This window comes from Paramisgurnus dabryanus, chromosome 24, assembly GCF_030506205.2.
Source record: "Paramisgurnus dabryanus chromosome 24, PD_genome_1.1, whole genome shotgun sequence".
Lineage (NCBI taxonomy): Eukaryota > Metazoa > Chordata > Actinopteri > Cypriniformes > Cobitidae > Paramisgurnus > Paramisgurnus dabryanus.
Window position 1 is genome coordinate 28,621,286 of NC_133360.1, and position 13,321 is coordinate 28,634,606.

At 35.1% G+C, this 13,321-nt stretch overlaps 1 protein-coding gene across 10 annotated transcripts in view; it reads left to right on the forward strand.

Moving 5' to 3' along the window:
* The window catches only part of dock3 (dedicator of cytokinesis 3), a 185,198-nt gene that overhangs the window by 50,607 nt on the left and 121,270 nt on the right, over positions 1-13,321 (forward strand). For all 10 annotated transcript variants that reach the window (XR_010529355.1, XM_065259814.2, XM_065259819.2 and 7 more), the window contains exon 4: positions 12,724-12,779. Coding sequence is in view for 9 of the 10 variants with exons in the window: in XM_065259814.2 (XP_065115886.1) it covers positions 12,724-12,779 (56 nt within the window). In the remaining variant the exon portion in view is untranslated. The remainder of the gene's footprint in view (positions 1-12,723; positions 12,780-13,321) is intronic.

Sequence of the window (13,321 nt, forward strand, 5' to 3'; positions counted from 1 at the left end):
GATTCTACCTTCATTTGTTCTCTTTTATCACCTCTCAAATATGGGTAGCTTTAAAAAAAAAAAAACAGATGTTGAGCAAAAAGCTGAGATAATTGCATTTTTGTGAAGGACTTTTATTAGCGATCAGATTTAGAGCAATGATCAAAACATACACGGAGTTTGAACCGTTCGGCCTAAGAGGTTGCTTCTGGGTTTTATAAGTTGGGTAAGAGCACCACCTGGTGGATAATAGCGGAAATATGGATTTGCCGGAAAAACTTGTCATTGGCATGGAAGTGTTTTTTCTTAATTGACGAGTTAACTCGTCAATTTAACTCGTCAATGGCCAGGAAAAAGTAAAAAAAAGCCAAACAACTTTGTATTGACTGTGTGAGGCTACTACACTGTAAAAAATTACACTTAAAAATTTAAGTATAGTCAACTTGGATTTACAAGTAATTTCATTTTTTACTTTAAATTTATGCATTTGTCAGACGCTTTTGTCCAGAGCGACTTACATTGCATTACTAGGTATACATTTTTTGTCAGTATGTGTTTCCTGGGTTTAAACCACTGAGCTATACAGGAGCATCTTGACTACACCGTAAAAAAATAAAAGTTGGATCAACTTAAATAATTACTTCAATTTGTAACATCTAAAAAAATCTTTAACACTTTAAATGATAAATTGTATTTAAAATAAAATACATTTTTTAGGTGTTACTAATTAACTCATTCCCCGCCAGCCTTTTTTACCTCTTTCCCTGCCATTGACGAGTTATCTCATCAATTAAGAGAAACATTTGCATAAAAAAGTGTTCCTGATGAGGTTTTAAATTAATGTAAATTAATACCACGATTACTCAATAGATTTTTTTTTTTACAAATTTTATACTCCGTGTATGTTTTGATAATTGTTCTGAATCTGATCTCTACTAAATTCCTTCAAAAAAATGCTATTATTTCATCTTTTTACTAAAAAACTTCTTTTGTTTTTGGGGTTTGAGGTTGTCGTTTTTCAGAAAATGCTCAAAAATAGAACAGGCTAACAGGTTAAAGAAAAATACCCATATTTAAGAGTTTATAAGCAAAGAACAAATGAAGATAGGATTTAAAAAAAATCGCTTTTTGTTTGTTTGTTTATTGTTTGTTTGAAAGCAGAGGGTCTGTTTTTTCATTTGGTATATTTGTATGTTTATATATTTTTAGATAAAGGACTTTTTGTGAAGGACTTTTGTTAGAGATCAGATTCAGAATGATGATGAAAACATACACAGAGTTTAAAATTAATGAAATTAGTTTTTGCTTGAGTTTTTTATAAATTGGGTAAAAACGCCATCTAGTGGATAATAGCGGAATTATAGATTACCATAAAAACTTGTCAGGGAAGCGTCATAAAAAAATCAAAGTTGAAATGACTTAAAAAATTCAAGTGCCATGTTTTTTTTACAGTGTATAACTAATGCAAGCTTTCTAAATAATTAACACAGTAATTTAGTGTGAAAACCATTCATGTACAAAACATAAAGCACAAACACAGCTGAATGTACACAATAAATGTGAAATACTATTCAATGCTCAGTTGAAATGTATGTCATATTCAGCCATATGTTGGCATATCCGTTTCCATCAGCTGACATTTTCCAACAATTTACTTTTATGTGAGTAAAGTTCACCTTACAAAGGTCAACTGAAAAGCGTTATGCATGCGATGACCTTTATGGAACTATGGCTTTACTATGAAAAGGCGCTGATCAAAACCAACAAAGATAAAGAGACTTTCATGCAAAACACTAAAGAGGTTGGTCGGAGAACAGTTTTGATGAGAACATCAACATCATCGGCTAATATGAGGTTTGTTTTGTAGCCTAGGATTAAAACCACCTTTTCGTGTCATTTTATGTATTGGTTTCTTATTTTTAATACATAAAAGGACACGAAAGATGTGCCGTATTAAGTGAACGGGAAGGACTTGCGTATCATATGCATGCTAAATTAGACTTTGCCGTATGCATTGCACAGCTTTAAATAGGCTTGCTATTTATAAATAATTCATGAAAATGGGTTTCGTGAAAACCCAGCTAAAGTATTTTTTGTGACATAAGACAATTTTATGTAAAAAAAAAGTTTAAGCACATTTTGTGAAAATATAACCTTGATATCTTTGATATTGACTGAGTAAAGTCATGTCAAAGATTGAAATCAATGAGTAAAATCAAACTTTGATCTCAATATATTACATAACAATATTGCAGAGAGGATCACACATTTATATACCTACCGAATTTCAAAAAGTATTTGAACTTACAGGGAATACATATGTAGGATATACATAATTTGAAATAACTATAAAATATGAAATATCTTCCAGTACCTGAACTTACTATGAACTAAGTACGATCCTACACAGACACTGTTGGACACATCTCACTTTGGCCAGTCGTCGGGCACAGGTGTACCACGCTGCATGTCAGTTGACACCTTCCTCGAGGTGCGAATCCACGGGTCTGCCTTTGTGTTCACTGCATGCGTGCGCGTATCACTTGGCAAGACCTTAAAGTGCCCACCGGAGGTGCCCGCGATGCCCGTGGCTTTCAGAGTCCGGAGCAGGCCGGTCTACGGCCAGTCTTTGCTAATCTTCTGTAGAGGTGGCACTGGGCTGGCACCTGTTTCACAATTCACGTGCCAAGCCTGCACTGCCAGAGCCGCGGTGTGAATGAGGTCGGTAAACTCATTTCATTACCTGCGGCTAAGAGGAAAGTACGCTGCTCAGAATAATGATCAGAATGTACTTGGTTCAATCAAGAGACTGAAATATCAAATAATTGATATAAATATGCATGCATTTAATACAGTTTTTGTATCTTTGCATATTGTTAACATGCACACTTACACACCAAATGATACTGGATAAAAGGTGCTCTTTAAATCATTAAAAATGCAGGTTTTGGACACTGGCTCTCCAGGACATTTATTATTATATTTGATATAATTTATGCCAAAGATGTTGATAAAGTTGAACTTGCATGTATTCCTTTTACTTGTTTTAGATGCGTTGATTATCATTTGTTATAATTTAGTTGCCATTTAAAAGAGTTCAACTCATTCAGTGTCTCTTGAAAGCTTTGCTTTACTGCCCTTTGAGTATTTGCGTGGTGAGCCATGAGTGGTTGTTTGTGTTTGGCTGTCTCTATTTTAAATCTCTTTTACTCGATCAATTATTTTCATCAGAAATCTTCCACCCACCGCTGTCCGCCTGCGCAGCAGCACCTCAGAGCAACATCAGGAATGGGTTTCCAAACACTTACTAGCGATGGAAACGAGACTTAAATAAAACTCAGTCACTTGCATTATTTATGCATTAGTTCATCAGCTAGATATACGGAGAGGTAAAGACCAATTAGGAATGAATTGAGCGCCATTTATTTTCATTTGAGTCCCTGAAGAAACGTACCATGGAAACACGGCCACAAAACGTAACTTTAATATCTGATATTCACAACATCTAACTTTAATTTTGTCTGAACGTCGCCCAACGGCACATCGTCCGGTGAAACTGGAAGACATGACATATTAAACCGCCTCCAAGCAGCCTCGCAAGATTACAACAAACAGCACACAATGCACTAAACAACACGGTCCGGTTTGATTGACATGCAAGAGATGAATTAAGAACGCCCGTGGATTTGGTTCTCGACAGAAAGTATTGAGGAAAAGACAAGGGCACATTGAAGATATAATGAAAGCTTTTTCAAAGCATTTTGTTCTTTTTTGCTAAATTACACAGTTTTCAGTCAGCCCTTGCAATTATTGTCAGTTTTTCCTCTTGTGTGAAATGTATGTGACAAAAGAAGCAATGTTGGAATAAATCATTCCCATCAATTTTAGTCTGCCTTTGTTATGCAGTGATTGAAGTGTTCACAAACATATAAGAAAAAAAAAGAGTTTTATGAACAACTTTATGGTTTCAGATACACTGGAAGATGATGTGAGTCATCGTAACTTATATCGCCCAGTCATCTGTGATCCGCATTTATTGTCTTTCTTGAAAAAACTATATAAACTATAAGCCGTAACATCTAAATATGTGTTTGATGGTGCACTGTTAAAGTGTTAGATTTAAATGTATGTTATTTACAGTTTTTAAACGTTAAAGAAACATTAAATAAAGACTATCATTACAGGAAAAAAACTATAAAAAAGTACAGCATTATGCAAATAAAACTAAAAAATGTTGATGGCGATTTCTGAGAATGCTTTTCATGGTACTGCTTTTATCATTTTATTAAATATGATAAAGACTTGTTAATGTTTAATGTTCATTTTTTTTTGGAAAAACTGTTGCCAATAAATTAAATAAATATAAATCTACAGCAAGTTACTGGTAAACAGTTGCATAAATACAGCCATTTTTACAGTGTATTGTTTTACTCCTTAACTCTGTCCCCCCATTGACAAATGATCTCGTCAATTAAAGGTGCAGTGTGTAAATTCTAGTGGTGAAGTTGTGAATTGCAACCAACGTCTCAGTCCACGGCTCACTCCTCGCTTTTGTAAAACATAGAGAAGCTACGATAGCCACCACAGGACAAACGTGTCAAAACTTAGTAAAAAAATTGTTTGCTTAGGGCTTCTGTAGAAACATGGTGGCACAAAATGGCGACTTCCATGTAAGGGGACCCTCGGTGTATGTTTATAAAAACGTCTCATTCTAAGGGAATAAAAACATAACAGTTCGTTATGTAAGGTCTTTATACACCACTGCTAATATAGTTTTGTATATTATATTGCATTTCTGTCAAGAGATCCTTCTAAAGTTACACACTGCACCTTTAGTTTGTTTTGATAATCGTTCTGAATCTGATCTCTAACAAAATTCCTTCACAAAAATGCAATTATTTCAGCTTTTTGCTAAAAAATATTTTTGAAGAAAAATACCCATATTTAAGAGTTTATAAGCAGAGAAAAAATATAGATAAGATGAAAGTTTTTTTCCGTTTTGTTTGCAGAAGGTCTGTTCTTTCATTTGATATACACTCACCTAAAGGATTATAAGGAACACCTGTTCAATTTCTCATTAATGCAATTATCTAATCAACCAATCACATGGCAGTTGCTTCAATGCATTTAGGGGTGTGGTCCTGGTCAAGACAATCTCCTGAACTCCAAACTGAATGTAAGAATGGGAAAAAAAGATGATTTAAGCAATTTTGAGCGTGGCATGGTTGTTGGTGCCAGACGGGCCGGTCTGAGTATTAAACATCCAGTATGTGGCAGTCCTGTGGACGAAAATGCCTTGTTGATGCTAGAGGTCAGAGGAGAATGAGCCGACTGATTCAAGCTGATAGAAGAGCAACTTTGACTGAAATAACCACTCGTTACAACCGATGTATGAAGCAAAGCATTTGTGAAGTCACAACACGCACAACCTTGAGGCGGATGGGCTACAACAGCAGAAGACCCCACCGGGTACCACACATCTCCACTACAAATATGAAAAAGAGGCTACAATTTGCAGGAGCTCACCAAAATTGGACAGTTGAAGACTGGAAAAATGTTGCCTGGTCTGATGAGTCTCGATTTCTGTTGAGACATTCAGATGGTAGAGTCAGAATTTGGTGTTAACAGAATGAGAACATGGATCCATCATGCCTTGTTACCACTGTGCAGGCTGGTGGTGGTGGTGTAATGGTGTGGGGGATGTTTTCTTGGCACACTTTAGGCCCCTTAGTGCCAATTGGGCATCGTTTAAATGCCACGGCCTACCTGAGCATTGTTTCTGAACGTGTCCATCCCTTTATGAACACCATGTACTCATCCTCTGATGGCTACTTCCAGCAGGATAATGCACCATGTCACAAAGCTTGAATCATTTCAAATTGATTTCTTGAACATGACAATGAGTTCACTGTACTAAAATGGCCCCCACAGTCACCAGATCTCAACCCAATAGAGCATCTTTGGGATGTGGTGGAATGGGAGCTTCGTGCCCTGGATGTGCATCCCACAAATATCCATCAACTATCAAGATGCTATCCTATCAATATGGGCCAACATTTCTAAAGAATGCTTTCAGCACCTTGTTGAATCAATGCCACATATAATTAAGGCAGATCTGAAGGTGAAAGGGGGTCAAACACAGTATTAGTATTGTGTTCCTAATAATCCTTTAGGTGATTGTATTTGTATGTTTATATATTTTTACAAGAACATTTTCCTGGAAGGCATTTTATAATACTTGGGAGAAAATCACAAAAAATGCTGGCAGGGAATAAAAAAGTCCACTAGAGAAATGTTTTCCTCAAAACACTTAGTTTCTTCTAGAATAAACAAATAAAGACATAAACATCTTGGATGACATGGGGTTGAGTAAATTATCTGGATTTTATTTTTATGAAAGTGGAGTAATCCTTTAAAGGTAAAATATTTTTTTTTAATAAAGCCCTAAAAGGGAAACAACAGGACTGGTACAGTGGGTTTGCTTTACATTGAAATCTGGGCCATCTTCCTCACAGAACGAGAGTTTCTATTCCAGAATCCAGGCCACAGTCAGTCCGATCTCAAGAGAGGAATTCCCGCCGATTAGAACCGGTCATTACTCCTTATGACAAAGAAGAAACGCGACCTGTCGTCGCACAGGAAGTGAGGTCAAAAGGGGTGACGCATGGGAGCGTGTCCGATAGAAAGCACCTCACACAGACCTCGTCTTTTTATCAAGATGAATTGGGACAGGGAAAGATAGCGTTTGTTACCCAGACGAATTTAAGCCTGACATATCAGAGCCTCTGTTTTGTCACTGTCTCTTTAAATTTATCTCCAGAGGTCAACCTGCAAGACTTCAATTCCTGTATCTTTTCACGCCTGTTGCGATGGGATTTTCACTTTTCTTTGGTTATGTCCTGTGTTTGGTTATTTATAATGACTTTGACTCATAAGACAATAAGTAAGGTATAATTGTTGACGGTCAGTTATTCCTCTTGCTAAGACATTGCTCTGGTGGTTATTTTAAGACATTTCACAGGTTAGGTGTACATTTATCGAAAAATAGTGTATACCCAAGGATCATTTCTCAACCAATTAGAATAAAGCATTCAACAGACCCATGGTATAATAAGATAATATTTCACCCAAATATGAAAATGACCTCTTGTCATCCCAAATGTATTTGACTGTTATATCACTGGAGATCAGCACAGTTCAATAAGTAAGTTGATAATTTAATGTGGCACATTCATAACGTCAGATGTCATTCGTACTGGCATGATATCACAAAAACCGCATAATGATAAATAATCACAAGTTATGTTGGGAGAAATAAGAGTTGATATTAATTAATGTGCCACCATAGTTTTGATCACCATGGTGTTGTAGTTGTATAGTCTGGTTTCAGAATTATCATCATCATTATCATCATTATTATTATTAGTAGTAGTATGATGGTTGTTATTATTATTATTATTATTATTATTATTATCATCATCAGTAGTAGTAGTAGTAGTAGTAGTAGTAGTAGTAGTAGTGGTAGTAGTAGTGGTAGTAGTAATATTAGTAGTGTGATGGTTGTTGTTGTTATTATTATTATTACATATACTAAAGCAGAATTCTCAAAAAATGCTTTACAATGTTTAAACAATATATAAAAAATCTGTCATAATTTCCTTAAACTTGTTTTGCTAAACACAAAATATTTTGAAACATTTTTATAACCAAACATCTGGGGCACCATTGACTTCCAAAGTATTATTTTCCTACAATGGAAGTCAATGGTGCCCCAGTTCTGCTTTGTGACAAACATTCTTCAAAATATTTTCATTTGTATTCAGCAGATCAAAGTAATTTATACAGGTTCGGAAGAACTTGAGGTTAACTAAATGATGATAGAATGTGCTTACCATCATTTATTAACTCATTCCCCGCCAGCAATTTTTTTAAAGTTTCCCACCAGCATTTTTTGTGATTTTCACAAAAGTTTCAAAAATGCCTTCCAGGAAAATTTTCTTAAAAAAAAACTCAAATATATAAAATTAAAAAGAACAGACCCTTTGCTTTCAAACAAACAATAAACAAACAAACGGGGGGAAAAAACGTTTCATCATATCTATATTTTTTCTCTTAAATATACTCCTAACTCTTAAATATTGGTATTTTTCATTAAAAATATTTTTTTTAATTAAAAAGCTGAAATAATTGCATTTTTATCGAAGGAATTTTGTTAGAGATCAGATTCAGAATTATTATCAAAACATACACAGAGTTTAAAATTAGTGAATAACGTTTTGGCTTCAGTTTTTTTATAAATTGGGTAATCTAGTGGATAATCACGGTATTGCAGATTAACATAAAAATTAATCAGGAACACATTTTCTTTATGCAAATGTTTTCTCTTAATTGACGAGATAACTGGTCAATGGTGGGGAAAGAGTTAAAATAGGCTATCTTCTTTTGTGTTCATTAGAAAAAAAAATCATACAGGTTTGTAACAACAGAATTTTCATTTTTGAGTGAACTGTCCCTTTAAGTTAAAATTTCGACTTATTTCTAAATATTTAGATATTTGAAACTTGAAATTTATCTTAAACGGATAGTTCAAGACAATTCTGTCATGATTTACTGACCCATTAAGTTTCACAAACCTGTTAAATATCTTTGTTAAGCTGGACACAAATGAAAATATTTGAAATAAAGCAGGTGCACCACTGACTTCCATAGGAAATAATTGCTATAAAAGTCAATGGTGCTGTTACAGACATTGCTCAAAATATCTTCAGCAAAACACATACATGTAATTTATAAAGATTTGAAGCAGCTTGAGGGACAGGTTTTTTATTTTGGGGTAAACAATAATATTTAAGCAAAGCTAGATTTTTTGTATAGTTTTTACATTAAAGGACAATAAATCCTTCTTAAAAACATTTGAAGATACAAAAATGATAAACATCGCTCGTCTTCTCCGTTGTTATTCATACACCTGGAAAACAGATGTTGTTTTGCATCATCCTCCATGCATCAGGCGGCAGAATGCGATGTGATCGTGATTCTGATGAGATATATAGGAGAAAAATCCTCTATCTGACTCTTTATGCGATGCAACAAAAAATGTTATTTTCCCATTAAGTGGCCTTGGTTACATTCAGCAAAAGAGAGGAGTAGGCAAAAAGTTATTACATTTTGATTAAATATTTCGAGACTTTTGTCATTGAATAAACAGGGTGTTGTATCATGCACAATAAGAAAAGAGACGTTTATTAAAAAGTATCTACGTTCTATTAGAAATCTTTAAGCAAACAAATAGTTACTGTGCGTCTCACATAATGAAGGAAAGAGTTACTTCTGGGAATAACTTTTATATGCAAAAACGATGTATTATTAATGCTATATTAATGCTATTATATAACTATTGTTATTATCGGCCGATGCCAGAGTGTTGTGTGACCTTAGACACCTTGGATCCAGAGGAAGGAAACATTTGTTAGGTCCGAGTGAAACTAAATATCACTTGGAAAGTAGTGGCCGTGCCTTGTGTTTTTTTCACTGCGCTTTGATTGGATATAGAAAAGTAGGCGTTTCATACAGAAATTTAACTAGCATCAGTTGGAGGGGGCGGAGTTAACGGATACTCCCACCCAAGCCATCTAGCTGACATCATCAGATTGACACAAGTGGGCGGAAGTACATTTTTAGATTTTGATTGAAGTTAAGGAGGGCACATGAATAAAAAAAAAAAATTGTTTATGATAAACACAATACTGCATTAACAAATAAGAAATAAAAAGAAATAAGAAAAACATTTTATATAGTTTATAGCACAACTGTGTTGAACCTTGACTGTAGCGTCTTGATACACTATTAATATCGCCAATGGTGATTTCTTGCGAATACCAATTGGCTCTTCAAAGTTCTTGGCTCTTCAAATATGATAATTTATTTACACGAGGCGATTAGTAGGCGACGCCCATCTCATGAATAATAACATATGCTGAACTGTCATCTGTGCATATGGAATCTCCCCCCGAACAGATGGAAGTTTGTTCGAGAGCATTTGGTGTCCTGGATAACTAACGTTGACCTTTTGAAAGTCAACAAACCAAGACAATTAAGCAACAACTGCACGTGGCAAGAACCTCCACCATCTGGATTCTTCTGCTGGGATGTTTGGCCATCATGTTCTTGTCGTCCAAATGATTTTGTGTTAAAATCTATCCATTTCATTCATTCTTTTAAAGTAACTTCTGACATGATTATTACATTTTGTAGCCACTTTAAGCTTGACATTGATCTCTTTTAAACCCAAATTGAAGTTTTGTGTCATTTGGCAGTTTGCTGAAATGAATTGTCTTTGTTGTGTAAAATGCTTCTTTTTAGTAGACTCCGTAAAATGACTAATTTCCTGGTCAAAAAAAATCTTACAGCTGGTTTATCATGCAATAGGCATGTGTGACAAAACTATGTTTTTACACACTGATTATGCATCAATTGCTCTTCATTTATTGCCGCTGATTCACTTACTTGTTTAAACTTTAACTCTTTCCTCCCCAGCGTTATTAAAAAAAGTTGCCAGCCAGTGGCAGCATTTTTTATGATTTTCACAAAAGTTTAATGCCTTCAAGCAAATGTTCTTCTTTAAATATATAAACATATAATGAACAGACCCTCTGCATTGAAAGAAAAAAACGTTTCATCTTAACTTCCGTTCTCTTTTAATCACCTCTCAAATATGGGTAGGTTTGTTTCAAAAATACAAAATTTTGAGCAAAAGCTGAGATAATTGCATTTTTGTTAGAGATCAGATGTTGACCCTAAGGGGATACTTCTGGGCTTTATAAGTTGGGTAAGAGCACCACCTGGTGGATAATAGAGGAAATACAGATTGCCGGAAAAACTTGTCATTGGCAGGGAAGCGTTTTTTTCTTAATTGACGAGTTAACCCGCCAGTTAGGCGGACAGGGATCTTATTCCCAAACTAAAGTGCATGTTTGAGCTGTCATAATAAAAACATCCTTGTACTGACATATCTTAGCATATCAGGGTCATTGTTTTGTCCCAAGGTGCACACCAGTATTGTTTTTATGGTTTGTTGGTTTTTGTTTGTAATTCAACTAAGGCCTAGTTTAATTTAAACCCTGTCTGGGAAACCCCTAAGAGAAATAGACATAGAAATACGAAATGACCAAAATCTGTCGAAAGCGCATCACGTCATTATTATGATGTCCAAACTTCTAACACAAAGTTCTCAGACTGTTTTAACCTCCTAAGACCCGAGCTTTGGTTTGTCGTTTTTCAGATTTCTACCAGCTCTTTTGAGGTTAGGAAGAACCAATAAATATAATAACCAAATAATTTTCAACATGAAGCAGTGAAATTGTCCACAAACAGGCTTCAGTTACACAGAATGAAGTATTATGGTGCAAACAACAAAAAAATGTGATGTCCACTTATGTGGATATCCAGGTCTTAGGAGGTAAAACCTGTTATGTTTTTTGGGGTTGGTATAAGAAGAGGCTATGTGATTGGAAATTACATTGTTATGTTAAGCTTACATTTATACATCAAAGTGAGTTAGAAGTGCATTTAATCCATGTATCTGGATGTTTGTTACCTCGCAGAGGGAATCGAATCCATGACCTTTCCGGTACACCAACAATTTTAAAAATGCCGCCCCCCATTTCTACTTATGAAGTACTATAAAAAAGTCATTACAACTTTATAAAGTAAGCTACCTGGTTGCCTTAAAATGTTTAGTTATTCGACCTAAATTATTAGTTGACACAACAATTTTTACACAATAAAAGTCAACCAATATTTTTAAATATAAACTCAAAATTAAACTTTTTTAAGTTAAACCAACAAATCTTTTTTACAGTGTTGAGAACTTGCTGAAAGTTGCCACTGATGGTTTCGTCACAACAGTTATTCAATTAGCTCTCAAGCTAACTGCCAACATGATCTCACAAAGTTCTGTATAGTTTGCTATAGTCACGGAATATTTTGCTAATTTATCTGTGTCATTGTCACGGATCTACGCATTTTTCCATGTCTGTACCACGGACTTTCTTTTTCGTGTTGATTGGCTACTCAATTGTTTTTCCTATTTTTAAACCATTGTCGCTTGGGTTTGGGGTTAGATTTGGGGTTTGGGTTAGGATGTCACTTTAACTATTGGTTTACACTATTTTTTGGTTGACGTTAGGGTTAGATTTGGGTTTGGGTTAGGATGTCATTTTATGTAACAGAAAGTCATTCTAACCCCAAACCCAAGCGACAATGGTAAGAAAATAGGAAAAACAATTGAGTAACCAATATGTGAAACTGACACGGAAAAGAAAGTCCGTGGTACGTACTTGGAAAAATGCGGAGATCCGTGACAATGACACGTATAAATGAGCAAAATGTTCCGTGACTATAACACAGAAATTCGTGAGATCAGGTTTCTAACTGCACACTTGACATTGATCCTGGCCAACTCCAACCAGTCCAAAATGTGAAAGTTCTCCACTCCAGAAGAACACGAGCATTGACACGTCAAGTTGAGTTCAGTGGAATTCCTGGTTCTCGGTTCTCCAAACGGTTTTGCTTTAAGCTAAATCCAGGAAAGATTATGACACGATGTGTGTCTAGCAAGGTCATAGGAATCATCTTCCCATTGGTGGCAATTACAGAAACGCCCATAGTCTTCCTCTCTTCATTGAAACACTAGCTTGTAGTTGCAGGAGCATATATCTAATGTTCTTTCCTTTCAATCCACAGGGAATCTTCCCGGCCTGCTACATCCACTTGAAGAAGGCCGTCGTCACCAACAGGGGGTAAGAAATTTTATACTTTTTCCAAGCTGTTGAACAATGAGTTTAAACAAACACATAAAATATAAATGGACATTTTATGTATAAATTTTTTTCCACTCATTGTCGTCTCTGAGATTTTGCAAGCAATGAACTCTTGACTCTTATTTATGGCTTGAACAAAGACTTGCTACAGATATTGTGCTTTGTACATTAAGTCATTTAGCAGATGCTTTTATCCAAAAGCAAGGACAACAACAAAGCGATTCGTCTTACTTTTGAGTGTCGTGCATGTTACATCACACTTTTTTATGGCTGGACTGATTATCATAATCTGTTATTGAATATTTTTAGATTATAGTACATATCTTTTGGTACCTCTACATAGTATTTCTCTCTTTGTGTTGAGGCACACTTACATGTCAGAATGAATTTTCAAAATCCGTACCGTACCATTTTCTGACTATACACATCATCCATTCATGCACCTAATCTTAGTTAATATGAATATAAAAGACATTTTGTACAAATCTATGGTAATGACACAGCTATTACTGTTTACACCA